This window comes from Patagioenas fasciata, chromosome Z (genome assembly GCF_037038585.1).
Source record: "Patagioenas fasciata isolate bPatFas1 chromosome Z, bPatFas1.hap1, whole genome shotgun sequence".
Classification (NCBI taxonomy): Eukaryota; Metazoa; Chordata; class Aves; order Columbiformes; family Columbidae; genus Patagioenas; species Patagioenas fasciata.
The window spans coordinates 7,470,376-7,496,737 of NC_092560.1; the positions used below are offsets into that span (position 1 = coordinate 7,470,376).

The window sequence follows — 26,362 nt, forward strand, 5'->3', positions numbered from 1 at the left end:
GACCATTAGCCTTTACCTTCCCCACCATCAGTCCTAGGTTGCTTTGCCATCTTCCACTCTCCTCCTTTGACCTCGGAAGGCCACCCAAAATAAACCTCCTCCTGGCTCCCGGTGCGGTTCCTGCATCACTGTCAGCTCCTGAGCAGCATCCTTTGCAGCCAGGGGGGAACTGGGCAGATACTGGCCATGAGCACCCCAAATTTGGGTGTTTGGGTACACTCTGAGTCTTCCTGCAGGCTCACGTCTTCCTGTTTGTGTGTCAGCTATGGCATAACTTAGGTTTGAAAAGGTGGAACAGCCTACCTTTGCCTCTTGTAATTTTGTCTTGGCACGATATCGTGGCAAAAATGCTGTGTGGTGTTTTTTTTGTTTTGTTTTGCTGTGTTGGTTTTTGTTTGTTTGTTTGTTTGAAACCTTTCTTTTCCCCAAAATAACCCACACACTCAGAACTAGAGTGCTTGACAGATGTCACAGGAATAGGCACTGGCAGAGTTGAGGGTTGTTGAGGATGAGAGGGATTTATCAATGGTTACACTGAGTCAAGTAATAAGACTCAAGCTGTTTTTTTACAGTGCCTTATCAACTGAGCACATATCATTGTCATGCTAAAATTGCATGCTGTTCTGTGCATAAGGGAGGATTTAAAAAAAAAAAAAAATTGGAAGGCTATGTAAGTTCATTGCTATAGCTGGTGAAAATTGTGATGTTACCCCAGCCTGAGAGGTTAAACATCTTGTCCAAGTTTTTTATTGTGTGTATATATATATAAGCCCAAATTTTTGTCACCTTTTCACAATTAATAGTGTGTTTTGGACTGCTTTTCACTGTGGAAATTACAAGTTGTTTCACTCAGTCTAGCTGTAACTAGATATTCAGTGACCTGAAATGGTTGCACTAAATGTGAATGTTGCTGTGTACACACTAGTATACAATATGCCACATGCACAAATCTATGCAGGAATAGCACTATGCTGGGGCCACTGAGAGAAAAGAAAAAAAACAAACAAACAACAAAACATTTTAATTATCTTTCTGCTCTGCAAACTCTGCACCTTTCTTTTGGATTTCAAGGCTGGAATAGTAACATTTTCGTTAGCGCATGAAATATACCTGAGTAGGAATTACATATTCCTGGCACTTGAAACTTGATTATCTAGTATCTCTTGAAATTGCTTCTTACCCATTTATTAAAAAGTCCCATAATGTTTTCTTTGTCCAGCTGATCTGTTTCGGCAGCATTTCGCGTCCACTTACATTTGTGGTGGTGTCCTTATTCACACCTCAGTGCAGATCCAAGAGAGCTAATAGGACAACGTGAGTGGGGAAAAAAATGAGAACAGTATTTGTTACTTACAAACTATGTGAATAATTTTCTGTACAATATGCACAGTTTTGAGAAGGTGGTGGTCTTGTTACACATTTCAAAGAGGTGGCAAACTGAGTGCTCATGAAGTCAGCAGAACAGCCTCTGCTGTACATGATTTTAATTAGCAAAATATTGATTGGAAGGCACAGTGGTGCTCTGCATCATTGGGGAGTGGTAGGAGGAAAATTAAACGTAGCTGTTCATTTCACATGAACTTGGGGGCATTAAGGACATCAAGCGTGCAGGTTCGCAGGTTTAAGCTTTGCTGAAGTAATTTGCAAAAGAACTAAAATAACCATCCCAGAGATCTGCATGGTTTTTGTCAGCTCTTGCTGCGTTGAGGCCACCAGGGTAGATTAAGCAGTTAAATGAAGTACTACCTAATTATCCACCTGTTACCTGACACCACCTTGGTTTTGTCCCAGGCTTTTGTGCTAGATCTGGGTATCCCTCCCGTGGGACCCTCAGCCTGCAGAAACCTGGTTGTTTTTGCGACATGGGCTGAAGTCCCCAGAGAGCGAAAAGCCTGGAGTTGTTTCTAGGGGTTCGAAGACTTAGATTTGGAAGCAAAGAAGAAATGATGGGGTAGATGAGCTTTAAAGTTCTGTGCCTTGGCTGTTGCTCAGAGGAAATCAAAGTAAATGCAGCATATACCTCGTTCTGTTAACAAAACACCACATATGAACCCTAGATCTGGCAGCTCACCCGCTGCCTTTTACAAGTGGGTCTTATTTTGTCAAAATTTCTCCTGTTTAAGATTGAAGGAAAAAGAATGTCAGCTCCCCAGCACTTACTGATGTGAATCTTATCAGCAGATAGCAAGAGCTGTATAATTTCCCATCAAAAGTCTGTATTGCCACTACCAACTTCCCAATATAATGCAGGCTGTTTACCTGATAGCAGGGGCCACCACTAGAGTGCTGGTTTTTTTCAGCAATTTGTAGCTTATGTTATCTCACGGTAGCACTGCACTTGGGACCAGCCAGCTCTCTGTAATTAACCAGGCGGCTGAGAAATTTCTGGGTTTTCTCTGTCAGAGAGAGGGGAAGAAGTGTCATAGATGGATGCACTGGAGTCAGCTGGAGAGGCAAAATGCCTCTTACTGTTGTACCTCAGGTAGTTTAGGATGGGGAGAAGGCTTCAGGGTTTGGGTTTTTTTGTTTGTGGTTTTGTTTCTTTGTTAGATTTTGGTGTATTGTTTGTTTATGTGATTTTTTTGTTTTTCTGTTAGTTTAGGGTGGGGAGTAGGCTTAAATTTTGTTTTAAATTATTTTCTCTTGTTACCAGACTGTACATCACATTAGGCTGCTGTAGTTTAACCTGAACTTAAATTAACTTCTTAACAGCATTATGGACTGGGAGGTGTTAAGGTGGCACATGGGTGTCTAGCTGCTCTACTCCCCTTTAGATAATTCTCTTCAATGAACAGAGCTAAACCCAACCTATCTGTACTTTCTTTCCTGCAAGCCTCCCTGTGTTAGCTGGGTGGAGGAAGCCAGTTTTTTGTGTATAATGAAATATGCATTATTGCAACTGGTAAATTCTAACATTTATCTCCAGTCTTTCAGGTCAGCTTGGTCACTGTGCTGAAGCAAAGGTGACCATGGCAGTTAGGTTTGCACTCGCACATTTTGTTAGGCAGCTTGGAAAAATGTATTTGCTTTTGCTTTGGACTGGTATTATTTATGTAAGTAATGTTTTTATACCTGCTTTATTTTATAAAAGTTCCTTCCCTGTAGTATGTGCATCTTAGTGAAGATATGTATACCCATAATTCACATTTAAAGCCAATCTGTATCTATATACAATCTGTGCATGTATAAATGTTAATTATGGGCAAGGTTGGAGAGTACCTTTTTTGTATTACAAGTACCTGACTGTTTCCAGATGCTTATAATTCTGATAGTTTGTGAAGGGAATTTTTCATACCATATTCCTGGTTTTAGCTGATTTTTTTTCATAGGGCACGATGAAGAATTACACAGGGAAGCAGAGTTTTTGTCAATCAGTCTTAAAACATCTGGATTTTGTCAATCAGATGGATTTTGTCTGTCATGCCCTTTATGACATATGTATTTAAAAATACACCATTAACATTTGCGTTTTCCATGTGTGTGGAGCAGCAGTCTGCAGAAGTTTGGAACCAGCCCGGTGGGATAACTGGTTGCTGTTGGTAAACCAGCATCTCTCCAGGCATGGACATGCCTTGACTCCGCTCCCCACGTCCAGGGCCATGCTGGTGTCTGCGTAAGCACTACTTAAAAATATTAATAATAATAATAATAATAAAATAAGCAAGATATTAAGATTCTAGAAGTGTGCTTAAGAGCTGTAGGAGCTGGTTAACACTACAAGACTCAGGTTCTCTTTGCACTGCTATGGATTTTCACACCACGGGATGTAAAATAATCGGTTTCCTGAGGAGAACCAATCTGAGCCAACCGCTGGGGCTTCACCTGCTCTGCAGTGTGACACGGGGTCCCAGCAGGTCCAGTCCTCAGCAGGCCATGGGGTGCATGCTGAGCACATAGAGATTTCATTTTCTTGCCTGAAGTAGTGTGTGTAATTCCCGAAGAAGGGGTGGGGATTAGTCTTTTTTCTCTTCAGTAACCCTCTTCTAACTTCAGGCCCACTGCCATTCTGCCTGGCATCTTTGGTGGGGTGGCAGAAGAACTACTGGGTTCCAAATGCTGCTTATTAGGTTTTTTGTGTATTTTTCCCATATCCTACATTTTTAGAAAGTCTCAGACACGCATCAGGCCACCATTCCAGATATAAAGTGTTTGAGATACAAGCAGAGTATTCAGATACTGAAGTGTTTAGAAGAATATCTAAATGGCCTTACTCAGGCAGATCCTTGGAAGACTGGAGGGAGGTGACTGTCGCACTCTGGTGCGGCCTCACCTGTAGCACTGTGTGCAGGTCTGACCACCACGGGATAAAAAGGAGATAAAGCTACTGGAGAGTGTCCAGAGGAGGCCACGAGGTTGGTGAAGGGTTTGGAGGGGAACCCGTATGAGGAGCAGCTAAAGTCACTTGGTTTGTTCAGCCCGGAGTAGAGGAGACTGAGGGGGAGAGCTCAGGGCGGCTACAGCTTCCTCACCAGGGGAGAAGGAGGGGCAGGCACTGAGTTCTGTCCCATGACCAGTGACAGAACCCGAGGGAATGTCGGGACAAAGTGCCAGGGGAGGTTCAGGTTGGACCCAGAGGGTGCTGGACACTGGAACAGGCTCCCCAGGGAGGTGTTACAGCCCCAAGCCTGACAGTGTTCAAGAAGAGACTGGACAACGTCCTCAGGCACATGGTGTGAACTGTGGGGTTGTCATATGCAGGGACAGGAGTTGGACTCCATGATCCTGGTGGGTCCCTTCCAACTCAGGACATTCTGTGATTCGATGACTGAGCCCTCTGTCTCTGCTGTCCCTTTGGCAGGGATGGTTGCATCATTCTTGAATTCTGGTGCCCCATGGTGGGAACATGTCAAGCTGCTGTTGCTGGCGGGCTACCCAAGATAACTGATTTATAGCAAATAGTCACCAGCATGAAAATGTTAGGTCTTCATAAGTACAGTGCCTAATTCTGTTTTAGCGCTTAGAGGTGTTAACTCTGTGTTCAACAAGTTGCATGTGTCCAAAAATAGATATTCAGACAACGTGAGAAAATTAGATACTTCACAGGCTAGCTTTCCCCGAGCTTTGATTTTATCACATGTTTCTTCAAATTGGCAATGCTTTTCTCAGACTTGGGTATTACAAATCAGATATTCTAACTGCTCTTTAAAACCCAAGTTACAGACATGTCTCAAAAGTCTTATTTAGTGGACTGCATTTTGTCATAAATGCTGTGGCACCAGACAGAGTATGCAACCATTCAGGTAGACTCAGGATGCTGGGATTTGTAGAGGGTTTTCACAAAGCTGAACATTGGTCTTGGTAAGGCTGGTCTCCATGCACATCCCTCATAGATGATGGAGAAGATGCACCCTTCCAGAGAGGTCTCAGAGGGGTTTTTTCTTTCTGGTGGCTGTAGAGGGAGCCTGAGGAGATGAACCTCACTGGACTAATTGGTCTTGCATGTCAGGGAAGTATTTGTAAAGGTTTTATTTGGTGATGTATGGAAATAGTAGTATTTCAGCATATATCTTTAATTTTCAGATCCTTCTTGTTTTCTTGAAAATGTTGGCCTCATGCTGACGTTTCTCCTTATGGAATTAACTTAGGGAACAGCATCACTCTTAAGAAAAACAGAGAAATCTCTGAAAGAATAATGATATTGGGCGGGGGGAGGTGGTGGTTTAGTTGCTGTCTCCAAGTGTCTTCAAGTGTCCATGTACTTTTTAGGGAATTAGGCATTTATTTTTCAGCACCCATAATACCACTGATGTTGAAGTAACGAAGGTCAGGCTAGAGGCTCTAAGGAAAAGTATGTATTGTGTTACTTACCACCAACTTGATAAACAACAGTGCTAATGTTAAGAAAATCCAAATGACTGCTTCATTATGTTTTGTCCATGGAAATGTGCTGTCAATTTGACGACTTTCATGTTTTAGGACGGAGCAATAACGTTTACAGCACAGCCTTGAAAAAGACAGAGACTTATCTGTAGTTAATATTTTAGTAATGGTTATTGAAGAGGAATTTCATGATGTGAAGGTCCAGACAAGAAAACCCAAATATACAAATTTTTGAGCAGAGGAGCAGTTCCATCATGTAGTTGAGCTCCTTCTGAAATAGCATTTAGCTTTCTGTGTGTATGCTTTCTTTTCCAGTCAGCTACAGATGGAGACAAAACTCCGTTTTGGATAATGATGGAATTTTACTGAGTTTTCTTTTTTTCTGAAGATGTGCATATATTGCCAGGGTTGCTGAGTCACTCCCAGGTGACCCAAGGATAACCCTAAACTGGTCTACCTTGCATTTCATAATCAAAATTCAGCTTACAGCATATTTATTTGTTTGTGTTTCATCACTCGGAAAAGACAGAGATGCAGAGAAAATTTGATCTTATCGTTATTAATCACTGTATTCTTAAAATGTGGGAGGACTTGACTGTTGCACAGAGTGCAGTGCCATGAGAAGTGGAATATAAAACCATAGCTATCTTAAAATCTTTGGGAAAAAAATGGCTTTGGTTTAACAATTACATTATTAAATAATTAAAAGACACTGCACCAAACAGCTGAATTACTAAAGAAAGTTAATATATAAGATAGTGTTTTCATACTGGCCTAATTAGTGCAATTGCACCAACTGTGAATTTTCTGTAGAGCATCAACGGAACAAAACAGAGCATGTTTGGAGCAGGAAGACGAGCAGTGATCAGACCACCTGGTGCAGTATCAGTGATCATTGGAGTATTACTGAAACCATAGGTAGATTGAGCACTGTATTTCTAAAAATTACAATTGGGTATCAATCATTGACCTGATTGGACAGGATGCCATGTCATCAGTCACAATTTAAAATTACTTGGAATGATTATTTCAGGAACAAGCCTTATTTGATTGTGTGTATTAAAAATATCAGCAGTATTTGTCTCTCTCTCTCTTTTTTTTTTTTTTCACCAATCCTATTACCGTGGCCTGAACAGCTGTTGAAAAAATACCAAGTAAAGGCACCATTTTATTTTTGTGTAGTATTTTGCATTTTAGCTGTAAAAGCAATGCTTTGATATCATAAGACATATTAAAAAAAAAAAAATAGTGGGATACTTGCAACTTGTCACAATCATGTAAGTTAAATAATTTCCTCTGGTCTAACTCCATTTTAAGAGAAGCATCTTCACACGTCTTCATTCCGATTCCTTGTGGTGAGGAAGGCAGTGGGTTAAGCCTGTGGTCTGCAGTGTCAGTTATTCAACAAAGATGTGATCTGAAGGTGCAGCTTGGAAGAAAATAGCGCATTGAGTATTTCGCGGTTGTTAAGCTAGCAGACCGAAGCAGTCCCAGTCTCCAGGGAATCTGGAGGAGGGGTGTAAGTGTCACTTCTGGAAAGAAGTAATTTCATTGAAATACCACTGCAACTCGGCTCCAAGATGCAAGAACAGTGTTTTGTGTCCTCAAGTGCCTTTAACTTGTCAGCAGCATGGTTATTACCAATGAATCTGATAATACTGTTGCATTTTATCAAAAGCGTAGCGTAGCTCAGCTGGCCAGCCTTTGGTGTTTTGATTTTGTACATAGATATACATTACTAAGTAAGAGAGGGCTTGGAATTAAGCTGAAATGAATGCCCTTAATTTCCTAGAAAATTGTCTGAAAACATTATTTGAAACACTATTTTTTACATCTTCATAAAGAAGTAGGAAAAGCCAAGTATTCAGCTTTTAAGTATAGTTCTGTTCAAATTTGAAAGAGAATGGACAGGAATTTGATACTTTATTTCCGTGTTAAAAACACAAATTAGTTTTTCACCTTTTTTTTTAGTTAACATTCTGCTGCTACCTATGTCTAATACCGATTTTAGTAACTTCCAGTGAATAATAAGGTTCATTTTTAAATAACTTTATAACCATACTTCAGAGAAATCCTTGTCTAGGAATTGTGTTCTAAGTTGTACAAGCAGAAGAAAAGACAGGACTCAAATGTTGTCTTTGGGTAAGAGTTTGAAATCCTTTTTTTCATTGATAGCAAAGCTTTCCTTGAAGGTAATTTGTCTTACCCTTAACAGTATACTTCCAGCCTAATACCTGCTTTTCAGTTCTGTAATGGAATTTCACTATCTCAGCTAAGTAGAATGAAAACCTGAGATTGAGCACTGGGGTGCAGTAAAACAAACTGTAATCCTGCTGCAGATACAGGGGAGCTTTGCTTACAGTGAGGGTGTTTCGGGGAGGGATTATGTCGTGAGGAGAGGAGAATGGATGCAGTACCAGAGCAAACCATCCGTGTCAACGAGTCCACCCTTCATGGAGTGAGGACACCTGCTGATCCAAATTCAGCAAACAAATTAAAAAATAAAAAAAATGATATTTTCTTTATCACTCCTAGTACTGTATGAGATGGAGTGGACAGAAGTACAATCCCAGCATGCAGATCAAACTGTAAGGAGCTGCAAGTTGAGGAAAACTGAGAAGCTAAGAGGAACAGCGTTGTGACCTTTTACAATTACACTTGTCAGCTAGTACTGCCCCATGAATGCCTTCCTATTGCAGACAGAAATTAAACATTTCAGACAAATATATCTCAATGGAACTACACCAAGAATTAATTAGGTCTCATGATCCAGATCTTTCCAGTGGCTTGCTTCTACCAACGTGGTGAATCAAACTTTTTGGGCAAGATCTTAGTTTCATTTTAAGTAAACCACAGCTGCTCAGTCTAGGGTTTATGGTTGCTGCTGGAGTGTTCCAAGGCTCTGTAAAAGGAATAACTTATGTAAATGTATTTATTTAGTTATTTATTTGCTTGTTCAGAGTGGTGAGTAGTTTTATGTTCTATCTGGGAGAAAATGAGAAGGTTTCTCGTGGCTAATTGATGGAGTTCCTGTTAGTATTTTACTTGTGGTAGCTAAAAAATAGCAAAGCACTATTACAGTAACTAGTTAATGGCTTTGAAATACTTGATAAGTTATAAGTTGAAGTGTTTACCAGTGGAAATTTGCTGATCTTGTTAGAACATTGACTACAATATGTCTGGCACTTTGAAGCTATCAATGACCAGAAATTAAGTACATGGTAAATGTGATTTGAAATAGTTATTATACATCATTTGTCTTTCCAGAAAAACAAAACAAAACAAAAAATCAACCAAACAGAAACTAATTGAAATTCCCTAATTCCCATAATTCCCTAAATTCATGCACTTGAAAAAGTGGTACTAAATATTTACCCTTTGTTGTCAGGGAAAGAAGAGGAAGAGGAAGAGCAGTTTTTTAACTGTTCTCCTAAAGAAGACAACATAGTTATATAAAAAAAATACTTAGTAAAATGTGATATAATACATACTTTTGCATGTCTGTGTCTGTTCAGTTAGTTTCTTGTTTGTTTGCATAAAGCTGAAGAAGGCATGAAAAACTGTGAATTAGAAGGTATTCTTTAAGATAATAACTACTAAGTAGTTAATAAGTAGTTAGCTTTTTGGCTCACTATACATATCCATGCCTTTATGGGAAAGCAACCAGAACGCTGAGCTTAACAAAAATTGGGGGCAAAAGGAGGGTATGAGAAAGTGACTAAAGTAGATAGTTGGCGTTTGGATTATTTTCCTCTTAGTATTGTGCTTTTGGTGCATCAGGGACCCAGTCATAGCTAAACACGATGGCCTCAATGTTGTCTGTTCCTGTGTTTATTTGCAGTTCTCTTAATTGGCATCACTGGATGTGATTAATTAAGCAACACTGGTTTGGAAAAATGTTTGACTTTTGTATGAACTTGTACATTCAGACCTATCAGCTGGCTAGCAGAGTCTTATTTATGCTTAGCGTCGTTGTGAGTTTTCAGCATGGGTTTCAAGAAGACATCTAACAAAAATTAAACATTTTCCTCTTTTCCTGCCAACAATATGCTGCTGTCAGTGTTTCAAATGTGGTACCAGTGGCAGTTGTAGTTCATTTGTGTTGTCCTTCATGTCCATCCTTTTACATTTTCTGTTTAGTTTTTGTAAAATACCTGTGCATTGATGTCATATGAACATACACAAAATTAACCTGAGATATTCAGTACTTCTGCTCTTGCTTTGATTCAACTGATTCTATTAATATTCTCCATGACAGAATATTTTTTGTCTGGTTACTGTGTATTTTGGTTGCATATATGAATATATGAAAACATTATTATTGAGGCAACGTCAAAGTGTTCTCAAGTACACCTCACTCAAGAGTGCTGCGTGACAGAAGTATTGCGGAGGGTGGGAGAGCATCTACTGTGCAAATAGATGTCTTTAAAAGGGAAAATTGACTTTTTAACTGTTTCAGTCTCTCCCTATTGATGTAATTCATTTTTCTTAAGCTAGCACACTTGGCAGCACTGGCTAGCCTCTGTGCCTTGTGCCTCACCAGATCCAGCTCCACACCTTCTTCCAAACCAGAGTAACGGATGGAGCTGCTTCTTCATCCTGACGCTGTTGCTGTGCTCTCAACAAACCGTTGCTAACTCTTCCTCTTTGATGCCGGTTTTAGCATCATTAAATCCTAAGATAGGGGTTTAAACTTGCCTGCATCATGGATGCTGGTGCCAGTAGCTTCAGTGTCATTTAAAGGCACTACTTGGTCTCTGCCTAGAATCCAGAAGGGGCTTTTACTTGGTGTGGTCTTCACAGCACAACACACCAGAACATTCTCATGGTTTGCCACAGAAGACAGAATACAAGGACACAGCCTCTGAATAAACTGGTAGCAGGAACGACTGGCTTGATACTTGATGCAGCTGAAGTGGGTACCTACCACCTCTAGTAACTCAGCAGGAACAAGGACTATCCAGCTAACTCTGCAGATTTAGGGCTGGTGTAGAAGAGGCTTATGGAGAAGACTTCAATGATGGAGGAACTGAGTTGCCAAGGGTGGCCAGAGGTCTGTCGTATATGTGAGGTCCAACTTCTCTCATCCACTGTCAAGTAGATTTCATCATTCATCATCAAATAGACTTCTAAAAAGTTGGAAATCTCCTTTTTGTGGAAAAATTCAGTCACGTGATAAACTTCTTACTTTGGATAAAAATAAGGATGTGTTACTCTAAGCAAAATACCTGAAATAAATTACCAGATTAGTGAATAAACCAGATCAGGATTTCTCATAAATAAAGTCAAGTCCTTTCTTTGAAAAATTCTTTGATTAAAAATGGAATTCTTCTGTGAGCTTCTCTCACAAACCACTTATTGTGATGGCCTCAGAAAATGACATATGTGTTGCAGCTATTCCCTGGATTTTTATATTTCAGATACTATATTAATGGAATAACTAACCTTTTTGTATTTTTTTTTTTATTTACTTTGTGATGTATTGGTAAAAACCAACCTCAACAGTGGCTAGTTTTATTTTTTTTTAGTGTAATGATTGTTTTTACATTGTCGAGGCTAGCTTGAGTAGAGCAAAGAATGGCCACAATAAGTTTCATTGAAGTACACTTTTTAATTAATAATTGTAAAGAGAAGATACCATATATTTCATATTTTAGTTACAAAAGCAAATACAGTTTTCCATTTTTAAGTAGGTGAGATAATATATAAAAAGATTTGACCATTCACATTTTTCTTTTTCATCTTTTTGTAAAAAGCAAGGAAAGCAAATTGCAAATATTTAAAATGTCAAACTAATGGAACTAAAGATGATGAACAACTTGTAATTCATGCAAAAAGAGGACATGGTTTGCTGTGGGACTATGAAAAAAAGCCTGAATAATTCATCAGGATAGAATAAATAAGTAGATTTCAGTGCAGCTGTTGCAGGTTTGTTTATTGATCTACCTGGTATAAGTTCTTAAAATGCTCATTGGATAGTGCAAGGTAGAAAATGTAACATACCTAAAACACTGAAAATGCTTCATTTTTGGTTTTGGGACTTCGTTGTCCATCGGTGAAGAAAACGGGGACAGACAGGGGGGAAACAAGCAAAGAAAAAAACATGAAAAACCAACAAACATGAAAACAGAAAAAACCACAGCACATTACGTAATGAAATATAGAAATTGAAGTTTGTGTTACATCTAAGACTGGTCTATTGCAGAATGTCTGTAACTACAGCATTCGTACAATTATTAAGTGGTACTTAAAGTGCCAGTAAAACTGATCTACTATTATAGCCACTCAGACTTTGAATCGTTGTGTCCTCCTTCCCACTCAGAAATACAGAGGAGGGACAGTTTTGCGCAAGTGTCTGTAAACTGCACAGGGTGATCTATTCACAAATAATTAGGCCAGTCAAAATCAATGTGTTGAATACCTCCCTGAAACATCATGCTTCACAATCAAAAAATGACCAACAAGAGTAAACGAATTTTATTTTGAGTAACTAGCCTGGCATAAAGAGCTGGTTTGCTTCTAATTGAGACCTTTCTCTCCAGAAACCACGAGACACAAGATGGAGTAAATCAGTCTCGATCTCTTGTGTAATCTCCTCCACAAGACCTTGATTTTGTTCTCCTTCATCGCAAATAATTCCTCTGTTTTATCACTGCCATGGTTTGACCACAGCTCTCAGCCAGGACCATGACTACTCGCTCCCTCCCCTGCACCCCCACCTCCCCAACTGGGTAGCAGAGAGAAGCGAGAAGAAGGGAGAAACTCGTGGATTGGGATAAGAACAGTTTAATAAGACACGAAAAAAATGCAATAATAATAACAATAGCACAATCATGCTGAATAGCACATCCTGGAAAAGAGAGCTCCCTGGTCCTTAACAGGTGATGCCAAAAAGAGACCAAAAAGGCAAAAGGCCAAATACCAAACTAAAAAACTAGCTAACCAGAAAAGCTGGCTCCCGCTATATATGAAGCATGACACAAATGATAGGGAGTATCTCATTGGCCAGCCTTGATGTCAATCTAGCTGCTGTCGTCTCTCCCAGCTTCTATGTGCACCTGGAAGGCTGAAAAAGTCCTTAGTCTCCTTGGCAACAGCCAAAACATCAGTGAACTGTTACATTTTATTCATACCGGCTCCAAAACAAAACCTCACTACTGGAAATTAAAAATTAACTGTGTCCCAGGGAAGCTCAGTGTGTTACTGCATTACTCTCATGCTAAATCCAAAGCAAAAGACCATGCTAGCTACTAAAATTAAAAGACTCTTAACTACAATGAAGAGTATCTGCTGGTTCCTGGCAGAACTAGGGAGAATCACCATCTGATAGCAGTGCTCAGATCTTTTGACCACCCTTAGGGCAGCTGTGCAGAAGGGGACTTGTGGAGAAGTCCTCAAGCAGGAGGTTTTCTGAGGAGGCTGTAGAAGCTCTCCGGTCTCAAGTGATGAGTCCATCAGGCTCCTTTCTACATGTCTTCCTCATCAACAAAGTTATTCAAAACACACTCCTCCTAAGAAGTTGTTACTTTGGAGCCATATCCCTTTCACAGGAATTGGCATCATGTCTAAAAGTAACATGTTTCATTACATATGTAGATGTGTGAGGTAGACGGTCACTTATTGCTGTGGGTGTAACTCAGCAGACAAAGAATTGCTCTGTGACCGTTTTACCAGGCCTGGAGAGTTACGTACAGGACCCTCAGGTTCACCAAGGAACAAAGGTGGATTCCTCTGGTATCAGTGCAAAGTGAGATTCAAAAATAGGAAAAAACAAAACCAAAAGCCACAAAACACCACAACTAACCAGACAAACCACAAACCAACAAACAAACACCAAAACACACACGCACCACTATTGAGGCTATTATGAAAATATTTTCTATAGGTATGTTTCTTACAAAACGTAGTTACGTGGTTTAATGGCTAACTTCAGACTTAATAGAATAGTCATTATGTCTTTCTCTCCCTTGATTTAAGCTGTTAAGTATACTTTACCATTTTTCTTTTCTAAAGAGATTTTTCTAAGTGTGGGAAACGGCATGAACTCAGCAGGGTCGGATCTCTGTGTCCCTGTAGGAGCAGAGCATCCCGAGAAGTCATTCTCTCCTCCTACAAGCATCCTTTCGTAACCCAGGGGCTCTGGCAGAGGCCTTTGTTGAGGTGGCCATTGATGGCATTAACCTGCTCTGACATGCAATAACGCCTGGTATAGTTTAGTTTAAATAACGTGAGAAGAGGTGAGAGGACCTGGTGTGGGAAGCTTCTGAAAACTCTCCATATTTCAAAGGCCGTGCTGCTTATCTCTTTTTCTGGGATCTTGCAACTTAACGGGATTTTTGTGTATCTGAATTTGTACTGTTTAGATGAGCTTGCCCAGTGTTTTATTATAGTCTGTTCACATTCTTTACTCTGTAGCATCAGCTCCATCGGACTTATTACAGTGCATGTTACCTGGCTGGTAAAGATGGACACAGCTAAGGTGTTAGTTATTAATTAAGGTATTAATTGCATAGTGGTAATCAGGAATTAGTATGCAAGGAGGGATTATATTGTAATAAGGTTCATCATTGCTAGTGCCCCTTTAATGGGCTATTCTTTCTTAGTCAGAGGCTGCAGTGCTGGCAGTTTTGGACATCTTAAGATGCTCAGGCTTTTAACATCATTGATTTTCTCCATCAGTGATGCTACTGTTCTCATTCTTCATATAGAAAACCTGTACATAGGGAATTAAGTTCTGGCATACTTCACTCAGACCGTGTCTGCACCTATTCATGATTTTACTCGACATCATTGCCCGATGATCAGTATAAACAAGCCATTATTTTGCTTTAAAAAAAAGCTGAAAATTTGTCTTCCGTTTTCCTTTGGAAATCTGAAGGTTATTAGTGGATATTCGTAGAAACCATGGGGGGAAAAAAAAAAAAAAAGAATAACAAAATTATTTAGTTCTACAGGAATTATTTTCTGTCTGTTCACACCACATGCTTGTTTTCCCCTCTGTCTGGGTGCCCGAGGGACTGTGACAGACCTGAGAGAAGAACCAGAGACCTTCCAGGGAGCTGCGTGGTTTTGCATGCATGAACTTCAGGCAGCGCCCAAAGAATGGCAGTGGATAGCAGAAAAATACCTTTATTTGCTACAGCTTTAGAGGCTGGTTTGGTTGGTTTCTGATAGCAACTCATGAGGGGGTGTTGTGATTCAAAAGCATTTGCAACATCCAACTCACCTGACTGGCTTTTTCTACCAGTTGCAATTAAATAGTATTTTAACACTGATCCTGCAGACCAGATCTTTGCATAAATGAGACCCTTTATTACAAGGTTTTCCAGCGAATCGAAGTTTTGCACTGACTTCTGAAGCCAGCACTTTCTGTAGTCTTTCTGTTTTAATGACATGTTCTAGACTTTTGTTTGGAAAGATCATACAGCTTAGATGTTAAATATGCCACTGCTAGTTGTGCAGAAATTTGATTCTAAAGCACAGTTTAAGCCATTGAAAAATCTGTGGTAATTAACTGAATATTTCCTTTCTGTTTGGTTTAAAAAGGTCAGCCCTTCTTTGTGCCAGTTTTCAAATCTTTCCAGCATTATTCTTTAGTTTCCTAGATAGTGTGCCAAACACCTGGAAATACAATTTCCAGATCTTCATCGTTTGGATGTCGAGTGTGAGTGGACAATAGGGTGGTAAGTTAATAAACAGAAGCCTTTCATATTCTGTAGGGCAGGTATTGGGAGGTCATTAGGAGGCTGTAAGTGGCTCTCAGTGCATTGTGTGTGCACCAGAATTTCCACCAGGATTGTAAGCATTCAGAGGTGATTCAGCCTTGTGCCCTACAGAAACATATTACAGGAAGGAAGACTGCTAGAAATTAAAAGTAATTGAGGCTCCAACGCATGACAACAATAACAGTTTGGCTTCCCTTTCTGTGACGATCTCCTGCTTGTAAATTACCAGAAGCAATATTCTTTACTTGCTTATTCCAGCTGAAGGATTTGCAAAGGTAACTAATTTCATCCTCTGATTCACTTCTTCAGCATCCCTTTTTTCTTTTCCCTTCCAAAAACGTAACCTGAATTCTTCTGATTTGTCATGGTGGTTATTTTTGAGGTTGGTAAAATCATAAGCCTTAGCAGCAGAGTCGTGAGCATTCCTTCTTGCACTGTTTGTAACAGAATTGTCTTTTGAAGCTTGATGTAGTTCTGAAAGAATAATACAGTGTGCTGAAATTATCTTTAAAGTATTTGGAAATTGCTCATAAAATGCATAAATTACTATCTTTATGCTGTGTATATCCCTGTGCATGTGTGAGGACATTTGTACACATAATACAAGAAAAAGTCTGCAAGTTGCATTCATATTTGTATACATATAGACACACTCAGATGCGATATTTTTGAAAATCTAATCAAGATATATCTAATTTATGTGTATTTGTATATCCATGCACTCCATAGCATGCTTCCTCTCAACAGATGTTATTTTAACAAATCACGATACTTGTATAAACAAAGACTAAACTATCTACAGTATTAACTTACTTTCAGTTGAAACAATAGCATTATGGCATATGCAGATAATGACTTTCTGCATTTTTGGTCAGGCTTTGGGGGTTTTTTTGGTTTGTTTGGTTTGTTTTGGTTTTTCCTGGGGGGGGAGTTTAATGCCTACCATGCAATGACAAAGGTTTATTCTCCCTTTGTTCTTTTCAGAGTGCTGCAGCAGCTCCCAGTCCAGTGCTAGGAAACATTCCCCCAGGAGATGGCATGCCAGTAGGTCCTGTACCACCGGGTTTTTTTCAGGTATTCAGAAAAATTATGATTACAGGAATTTTAGGATAGAAAATCCTCTAATACTGTGTACAAGTCTGTAGAAGAGGTCCTATTCTAAACTATGTTTCACTATATGGTGCAATACTTGAGGGTTTATTTCTTAACAGTGAATAGATGGAAAGGAAGGGATCTCTCTCTGACAAGTATGTCATTCATGAAATAGTACAGCACAACTCATTTCACAATGTTTTATGAGTGGAGACTGAAAATGTTCGAATATAATTTTCAAAGAATTTACTATAATTACATATATTGCGTTGAAACTTTAAAGTTGTTGGTTGTGTTTAACCCTGTGATAAAGCCACAGGCCAGATTTTTAAGATGTCCACATTTCAGTTGGAATTAGAGCTAGGCAATTAAGAATATCCCATTGAGAATCTCCTTGCATATTGAAGATCTCAACCCTAACGCCTAAAAAACCAAGCCAAATATTTAGACCGTGTGTTGCTTCTATTGAGTTTTGTCATAAATGGAACTAAATACCCAGTTAGCACTTCGGACATAAACAGTACAGAACACTGTGATGGAAAACGTGGCAGCTTTTGGTGCAGGGCCAACTTAACAGTTGTAGTCTGAGGCTGGACTGCTCCTATTAGCAAGCTTGGATCTCCTTTTCACCAAAATTTGATTGTTTTTCCTTCTTTCCTGAGATACATAGACAAAAGAAGCATATTTCATCGGGGTGGGGGAGAGAGGAAGAATTGTTTAATTAATTTTTTAATCCAAATGGTGATTGTACAAAAATGGCAGGATATCAACTCTCTTTTTTTTACACTGCATGTAAGTGACAAAGTTATTTGTATGGTCTTCGTTTTTGCACAGTCACAGAGGGGAAGACTGCTCTCTGCAGTACTGGTATCTACATAAAGAAGCCCTGAGCCTGGCTTGAGCATGTTGTTTCCTTGATCAACTCAAAGACTGAGGCATGGCTTTTAATACATGAATGAAAATAGATTTGCAAGTGAAATAGAAAATACCGTACTGTTGCCAGTCACAAAATCCTCAGGAGTTGGCAGAACTGATTAATTATATTATTTCTTCTTTTACTGTTTGGAATATCTGGTTAGCTGGGTTTTTTTAACCACAATTTTATCTCAATTATTATATTGTGTAAGTATTTCACTTTTTCTTATGTTAGCCACCCACTGCAGTTGTAATGTCAAAAGAATTAAAGTTTAAAGTTTTTTTCTTTTATTGTCTTTCAGGACAATTAAGAGGGGGAAGGGGCACAAATAGGACAAGTATGTGAAGTATAGAGGAGAGAATAACTATTTTAAAGGTTTTGCAGGTGGAGAGTGTGGGAGTTTTCTTTTTAGAAGTGTGAAAAGACTTCTAGCCACTCTAGATCTTTTAAGATGTAAGAAAGACAACATGGTGCAAAGTACAGGTAAACTTCCCCTGTCTGTCAGTATCTGACTTCGGTCTTAACCTGAAGCCCCAACAACAGCCTGCTCTTTTTTGCAAGGCCTGGGACTGGAAAATACACAGAGGAACACTCATTTTCAGTGTAACACAGTTTGTGACATTAATCAGAGCTGTCGTCAACTCAACAGCACAGGCAATGAGTCTTCCACAAGGTGGGTTCCAAGAGCTGGTCTGCACAGTCTGGTCTGGACTTCTCCAGACATCACCCTGAATTCCCCTCTCCTCAGACCTGCTGCGTCTGAGCCGTCATGTCTCTGACATGCCCCACTCAGGATTAGTCCCTCACAGTTTTAGTTGGTGGAGACCTACTTTCCTCAGTTGAATGGCCTTGTCAACGGAACAAACGTTTTTCAAGAGATTATAAGTTTTCAGTGTAGTTATCTACTTAAGAATATAGCTAGAGAAGTGACATGTTGGTTAGCAAATCCAACTGCAAGTTTGATAGCGGATGCATTGATATGGTTGGGAGCGATCCCAGCAAGGGAAGCTCAGCCAAAATCCAGTCACTTGCGTAACAGTGTGCTGGAACTGTAAAGTCTGCTTAAAGCAAATATGTACAGACAGTCAGTGACAACGTCTGGTGGTGTTGGAGTGAGAGTTGTCAAGAAGTAGTTAATATCTGGTTGTAATAATTTCAGGCGGAGCCGAATCCTACCAAAGTCAATTTATTTGAGGACAAGAAAATACATTGGCAGATATAGCTGTGTATGTAAAACCTGAAAATTGAGAAGCATCATCTGCTGCTGTAAAAAGCAGGTGAAAAGATGAACAAGAAAGAGAAAGTCATGGTTACTCATAGATTATGAAAGTGAACAGTTTTGGGTTTTGACAGTTGGAAGATTATACAAATTGTGGGAGAATGGTGCTTATATCTATATTTAGTTCACTAAGACTTTGCACTACAGAAACATTGTAATATTTGATCTTTTTACAACCTAAAATTTGTTTAGAAGGTCATCCTGAAATGACAAAGCTGCCTTTTATTGCTATATGAAATGTTTGGGTTGGCCTAAGCTAAAGCTTTTGACAGCCACTACCTTCCAGCTCTGCTTGGCTAACTCAGAATTGCTAGACAATTCAAATTCATTTAGTTTCTCATCAGTACTGGCTCTTGGTTTTGCACTGCCACCCTTATTTTGGCATTCAGCACTAACCAATAACTGGAACATAGCAAAATGGATGCTCTTGCTGCCGCAATTGCTTCTCATTAGAAGCCTATAGAAATAGATAAATATGAGAGAAGTATTGTTTTCAGACAGTACCTGGTGAAACTCTGCTCTTGGTAAAATGAGGTTTTCACACATATGGAGGCCCTTAGCGCGGATGTTAATTAGCAGTTTCTGGCGTTTTATGCGTGGTCCAGAGAGGAGGAGTTCTAAAGCCAGCAGTTGAGTTTGTCTTGTATCTCTGCACTTGTGTTTTTATACTTCATTTCAGGTGATGGATGATGAGCTCTACAATGCTGATCGTCCAAACTGCGATAACTTCAGTGAAAGGAAGGTGGTAGGGTTATGTATGACTATTGTCATCAACTGAATGACTGTTTTAAAAAGAGAAAACTGTTTGCAGTGTCAGAAATGAAATTTGAGAAGAAAACAGGTTTATGTGGAGTTAGAATGTGTCTCAATTTCATCTGCCGGTGTGTATGTATTTTAAAGTAACTTTAAATTTCATAGCTACATGTTTTTTGTCCTCATTTTTCAGTACATGGAATAGGTGATGTTCTGGAAATAAACGGGGGTTATACAGTAATTGAGTCTGCTCTTGGTTCATTAGCAGCAAAACAATGTGTGGGAGTACAGGAGGAGTGAAGACAACAGTTTTGTCATACAAGATTCTTAAACACGAAATGGGAGAAGCCAGTCAAGTGTTAGACTTGAATTTGTCTCAGGCTGAAATAATGGGTCAAGTGCAGCTCAGTGAGGGTGTTGTCTGGTGGGTCAGCGCTTCTGGTGAAGTTGCTTTCGTAAATACGGAGCCTCAGAGAAGGTCAGTGGTTGATTGGGGTACAAAAATTCTTAAGTTTCCCACGTTTTTCCTGGGTAATCCAGAATAGTTCAATCCTCTTTTTTCATGTTTCTCCACCTGTCAAATGGAATGTCATAAGGGAAGGTCCTTTTAAAAGATTATTAATTACATGGGCAATAGACATCATAAAACAATCTCAGACTGCATAAAGGTAAGGTGGCCGTTTACATTTCTCATCTTAACTCCAATCTGAGTCTTGAAATTCATCCTCAGTTTCACAGAATCAGAGAGTGGTTGGGATCAGAAGGGACCTCTGGAGACCATCTAGTCCAGCTCAATTTGCCAGTTTTCCTCTGTAGACCACATCCTGTACATGAAGCTAAGGTATGAGGAAGGCACTTAGAAGTAATTTAGGACATTTTCTTTGCTGTTTTTCAGCACCAGAGTTACTCAGTTGCTAGTTCTTGGTATGGCCATCCATACAGATTAATCTGACCTAGCCTTTGTTCCTCTTTTTGAAGTCCTATCTGATACTAAAATAGTAGGACAACTGGAGGACTGAGTAAGATTGTAGCAGTTGTTTACCTTCAGGTCTAGACATTAGAAGATGTGTGTAATGTCAGTAGCCGAAGCTTTATGCAAGGTTCTAATAAACTCATTTTGGTGAGACAAATTCATCCACTTGCAATCAAAGGGGATTAGGTCATGGAATTCAGAGACGCTCAGATTTTCACATCATCCGGTCTCGTTTCGCTTTCTGGCCAGAGAACAGGCAGCGTTTTTTCTCTAGGGCTGGTTCTGTGCAGTGCAGAAGCGCTAGTGCCTCACAGACAAAGCAAGGTCTGCAAAGCTTTCAGTACTAGAATCATATGGTCACAGAATAGTTTGGCTTGGAATGGACCTTCCAAGCTCCCCCAGTGCCACCCCTGCCATGAGCAGGGACATCTTCACCAGATCAGGTTGCTCAGAGCCTCTCTCCCTTCTGGTTGAGGACAATAAGATCGGAAAAAAAAAATATCTTGCACATCGTGGTACACTATGCATTTAGAAAATAAGGACACGAATGTTTGGAAGTATCGTAATGGAAATTTTGAAGCCTGGATGCACTTCTGTTCCATGGCACACACCAGTGTACCCATGTGAAGCACGAGGGTTGCGTTCAGGTACAAACTGCTGCTTTTCGGATAGTGAAGTTCTGGACCATTTGCATTCATCTCTTCACTTATCTTTAAACAGGCTAAAAAAATTCAAGATACGTTAGATTTCTGTTTTCACAGGTAATTTATTTGATCTCTGCGGACAATATCAGCTTTGATAAGCAAATAAACAGAGGCTGGACAGAAGTTTTGCAGCTTGTGTTCACTGAAGTATTTTGAATTTTTAAGTAGAGTGTAAAGTGTTGATTTCACAGGGTTTTATTTGTCTTTTAGTTACTTTTTCCCGGTTTTAACACATCTGAATACAGAGTTCTGTGTTCTAATCCGTTTTATTCATCATGTTTCTCCAAGTCAGTGACTACTAGCATTGCACAATATCTGACCCTGATTGCTTACTTTTGCAGTGCAATTATGAGAAACATTTAAACGCATATATAATTAACCCCGGTTATCTTCATCTCTTTTATTACATGGTTGACCAAAAGCCTGGCATGTCTGCATCTGTATAAAGAACCTGTCTGTTTTTTTAAAGGCACTCAGGCAGGTAACAACATTGCGTTTGTATTTAACTCACCTGAGAGACACTGCTGAATAGTTAACTCATGGAGTGCCAGCTGAGATTTAGAGGAAGCAGGTTATTTACTAATTGGCAGTTGACTTGTTTAATTTGGTAGTTAAAAAAAAATCTAGCACTGAATATGCATTTTCACATGTGAGTGAAGTGCTCTTTCTTTTAAATCCATAACTTTTTTTTTTTAAGCAAATTTGTTAAAATTTGTTCTACTCCAGCTTACCACTAAACCTTACTTTTGTAGTGCATGTGTATTCTAAAGGAATTGTCAAGTAGTTTGCTTAATTCACCAACTTGTAATCATGAGATATGGTCGGAATGGCATGGGAAAGATACGTTGACACCCTGTTTGAAATACAAATGTTACATGTTCTTCTTATATAAAGGGGAAAAAAAAATACCAACCTAAACCCAGCCCACCAAAATAATGTAAGGCTGTCATGCCATCTAGTGGCAGTTGTTCATTCTCATTTTAGCTCAACCCGTATTATTCTAAAGTATTATTTTTAGCCTTGTAGAGCTGACCTCATGCTTTACAAGAGCATCGTTTCAGTAGGACACATCAGCAGAAAGAACTTTTCTGTTTCTCTTCCTGCCTGGCATTACTATTTGCCATTAAAAAATCAGTTTAAATAGCATTTAAGTAGTGAAAATAACCAGAAGTTAGTGGATTAAAAATCAGTAACAACACGTACCTCTTGCATTTTGAAACAGAAATAGTGACCTATTTATAAATAAAAAGAAAATGGATCTGTGGGCTTCTGTGTAAGGCTGTAAAACATCTTGTTTTTAGAAGTCATTGGTTGAAGTCTCCCAGACAAACAGGGACGGCATCTTTACGACTGATTCCGTGATGGCTGGGGTTAAACCAGCATGTTTGGGGTTTCTCCCCGTCCTCGCACTCACTTTTTTCTAGCTCATGTGCGTGTGTGTCTCCTGGAAACTATAGTATTGACCGGGGATCTGCTGGGTACGTGGTCATCTGCCCCCTCGCCCTGGCAGAACCTGCTCCCAGGTGGCTCATTCCAACAGCCATCCAGCAGTAAGGAAGACGGGGAGGGAGAAATCCTCCCCGGTCCCTTTAAAGCCATTTTGGAGTGACTGTGTTACTTCTATGAATTGTCCACAGAGGGGTCGTTGTTTGCACAGGGAATGAGGATTCCTAATTCCAGCTGCTAAATTACGTGACTAAAGCTGGAAGATGCAGGCATCTCTCAGACTGGTCTTTGCAGGACCAAAATGTGTATCTATATCAATTTTAAAACATTTTACTTCTTTTTAAACCCTTTAGAACTCCTTCAGTTATTTTCTTACCTTAATGCTTATGTAGTTTCCTAGTTTTCCAGGACATTTACCTTTTGTTATCCCCCATTTGAATTTTCATTCAAGCAGCCACATTTTGTTATGGTAGCATCCTGCTTCGACACTTACCTTTCACTGTTGATACTCATGTTTTCCCCACTTCCACAGCATTATCTGTACCTTTTCGTTAAACTGAAACATACCAACCATTAAAAATTAAGCAGATCATGACTTCAGAGTTAGCTGGATTTGCTGCATGCTCATGCCCATCCTAATTTCCAGTGGAGCAAATGAGATAATTGCAGGTGAGGGAGTGAAAAGCTGAAGCATTGGGCCCTGAGCAGAGCACATACAGTGAAGTCCCAGAAGCTTGAAAAGTATGATGAATTGTTAAAACATGACTGCAAGTGAATGAATTGTCAGCAGAGCTACAAATACAGCTTGTGAGTAAAGCTGGCAGCTTTGATACAATGTGTGAAGCATTGAAAATGGGTTTTAAGGGGGACTTTTTTCCCCTGTGTTTATATAATTAATGTTAGTAAGAAGAATTTTCTTGTACTTTTAGCACCTCCGTTGTTTGTAAATACACACGCCCCAGTATAGCAGACTGATACCCACTGGGAATGTGCAAGTGCATAAAATTATGCATATGTCCAATCCTTTGCAGAATAGGGGTCTGTGCATTTTTGTCATTGCCAGTATCATCCTATATTTTAAAATATTTTAATTTAAAAAAATTATTTTGATTTTTGGACTATGTGAGAGGGGATTAGCATCTTCAAGTAGTTTGTGTTTGTTCCTCTCTTTTTCATCTGTTCTCTCTAAATAGTAGGAATAAAGTCAGCTTTTAAAAGATAGAGGTGTCCGACATCTGCTGGCTTGGATAATTCTACCCTGCAGTTGTGGTAATGGTTTCACTGCTCGTAACTGTTAGAACAAATTAAAACTGCTCAGCTTGAGTAGCTAAATAAGCTCTGAGCCCACACGTCCCCCGCCTCCCCTTCCACATCCACATCGCGAGCAGCCACAGACCCGCTGCTGCTGGGCACAAATCGTCTACCTAGGAGATCCGTGGCAAACTTCTGAATTTTATCCTGAAAATTCAAGTCCTCTGTGAGATGAACCTCAGAAATTTAAGGTTACTGACCATACACCAAAATTGGCATTACAGTTGCTGCTGGTGTGTACTGAAGAGCAGGGGAAGGGTTGCCATTGGTTTGCGGTGCTTCCATCTGCTGAGGTTAATTCAGTTCCTGTCGTAGTCTGGTTCTTGCTTTTTACATGAGCTTGGATGCTTGGGTTTGAAGCCAAAACACTTGGATGATGATAACATGTGTAGCTTCAAAAGATTATATTTATTAAATATAAAACCAGGAATAACAAATTCTGCCTTGTCATTGTCAAAGTTGTTCCAAGAAATCAACTTTATATCCTGCTACGAGGTTTAACAAACCTGAGGAAACGTATTCTCAAGTGTAGTGATCTGTGTGTGTGATGTCTGAGTTCTAAAAGCTCAGATTGTTGATTTTTTAAAGAAGGTAATACTTTTTGATGTTCTTGTTTTGGCTTCCCAGGATTGAAATACTTTGTTTTCTGTAACACTTGCATGTGTTAAAAATTAAAAGCTCTTAATCTGGTTTAAATGCATGTGAGTAACAGCCCTTCTAAAATTGCACTTATTTTGAAATTTCCATTAAAGGTAATATCCAGAACTTCACTCCTTTCTTTCTCACTTGCTAAATCTTCTTGAGCATGGGATAATATTTATCACGAAGTGAGACAGATGTAACAATTGTGCAATTCCTAAAGATCCTCTATCATCAAAATGAGTGTTGCTTACCTTCTCAAGTTTCTGGAGAAGTAAGCAGGAGAGCAGGCAGATCCTGCTTTTAGCATCACAGAGAAATGTTTAACTGGGAACAAAAGATTTGGGTTTGATTTTTTGTTTGTTTGTTTTTAAAGAGGTTTTGTTTCTTGTTTTTTCTACGCAGAGTGTGCAGGCTATGTGTTACAATATTCTTTGCTGTGGTAGAATGAGTCTTGTATTTCTTGATCAGGGATAAGGCATTAATTTTGTTTGAATTGCTAGTTTTCTTGTAACTTTTCGAAATTTAGATGTGCAAGACAGAGGTCAGTGGAAGGCTTTAAAAATATTTATATTACACTTATACTCTAAATTAGATCACACCTCACTGTTGCTATTTAGAGGTTGCTGGGCCATGTCAGGCTGCTCTTAGAAAATCGGAAGTACATAAATTATATTTTCAGGGACCTTCTTCTGCAGCGCAGAGAATAACTTGCTCATGTAATTAGGTCTGGTCATCAGGAAACACTAGTGTAGTGAGACATACTGTCTTGGTGCTGAGAATCTAACACGACTTCATGTGCAACAGTGTAGATTAAAACACCTAGTTTGATATGCAATGGTAGATTACAAGATGTGTAGTGTGTAACCCAAATTTAATGTCTGAGATGCTTTAGCAAAATATAAACCGAAGACCTTTAGCACTGTGGTAGCCATGTGGGCGTTGATGGGGGACAAGAAGTGTTGTAAATTAACAGAAAAATGCGGTTGAATAGGAGAATATTTTTTTGTTAAGAACTGATGATATTGTGTCTGAGCTTTGGGGAGGGCAAGTTCCATGTTTGTCCTTGTCAGCAGGCTGTGCCAGCGCAAGAGTGTCATTTTGAGAGCTAATTTAGCTTAGACCTGGTTAGAATTAAAATGTGCTAATGAAGAGTGTCTTACACGACTGTGGTGACTGTTATTGCTGATGGAGATGTCCACAAAAAAAAAGCAAACAAACATAGAGGAAATGAAATAAATGAAAGTGTATGAATTGTAAACAGACTTGGATAAATTCAATTTACACATATTTTACAGTTCAGCACTGGCACTCTTCAAGAGCACAAAACCCCATTTCATTGAGAATGGAGGCGTACACACCAGTGCTGGTTGTAAAGCACTTTTAAAGCACTTTATAAAGTGTTGGAGTCTTGAGATATGTTAAAATGTTACTTCCGTGTCATTTTTCAGTACTGCTACCATAATAAGAAAATGAAATAGAAATATCAAGCATTCTTATATCTTATGGTTTGGACTATAGTTAAATTATGCCGATCATTTTAACCAGGAAAAGAGTTTGAAAACCAAAAAAAGATTAATATGAATTGTATTTTCAGAGACAGAAGATGTAACTGGCAAATAAATTAATTTTTAATGGAGGAGAGGAGAACAAAGATTTTTGGTTTGTTTCACTTTTTTTCTTGTAGGGCTCTAAATGAATAAG

At 39.3% G+C, this 26,362-nt stretch overlaps 1 protein-coding gene across 6 annotated transcripts in view; it reads left to right on the forward strand.

Annotated features, from left to right (window-relative positions):
- SSBP2 (single stranded DNA binding protein 2) overlaps positions 1-26,362 on the forward strand; it is a 176,599-nt gene that overhangs the window by 103,297 nt on the left and 46,940 nt on the right. For 4 of the 6 annotated variants that reach the window (XM_071802458.1, XM_071802456.1, XM_065860536.2 and 1 more), the window contains exon 5: positions 16,530-16,619. The exons of the other annotated variants lie outside the window; for them this stretch is intronic. In XM_071802458.1, coding sequence (XP_071658559.1) covers positions 16,530-16,619 — 90 coding nt within the window. The remainder of the gene's footprint in view (positions 1-16,529; positions 16,620-26,362) is intronic. 6 annotated transcript variants of the gene reach the window in all.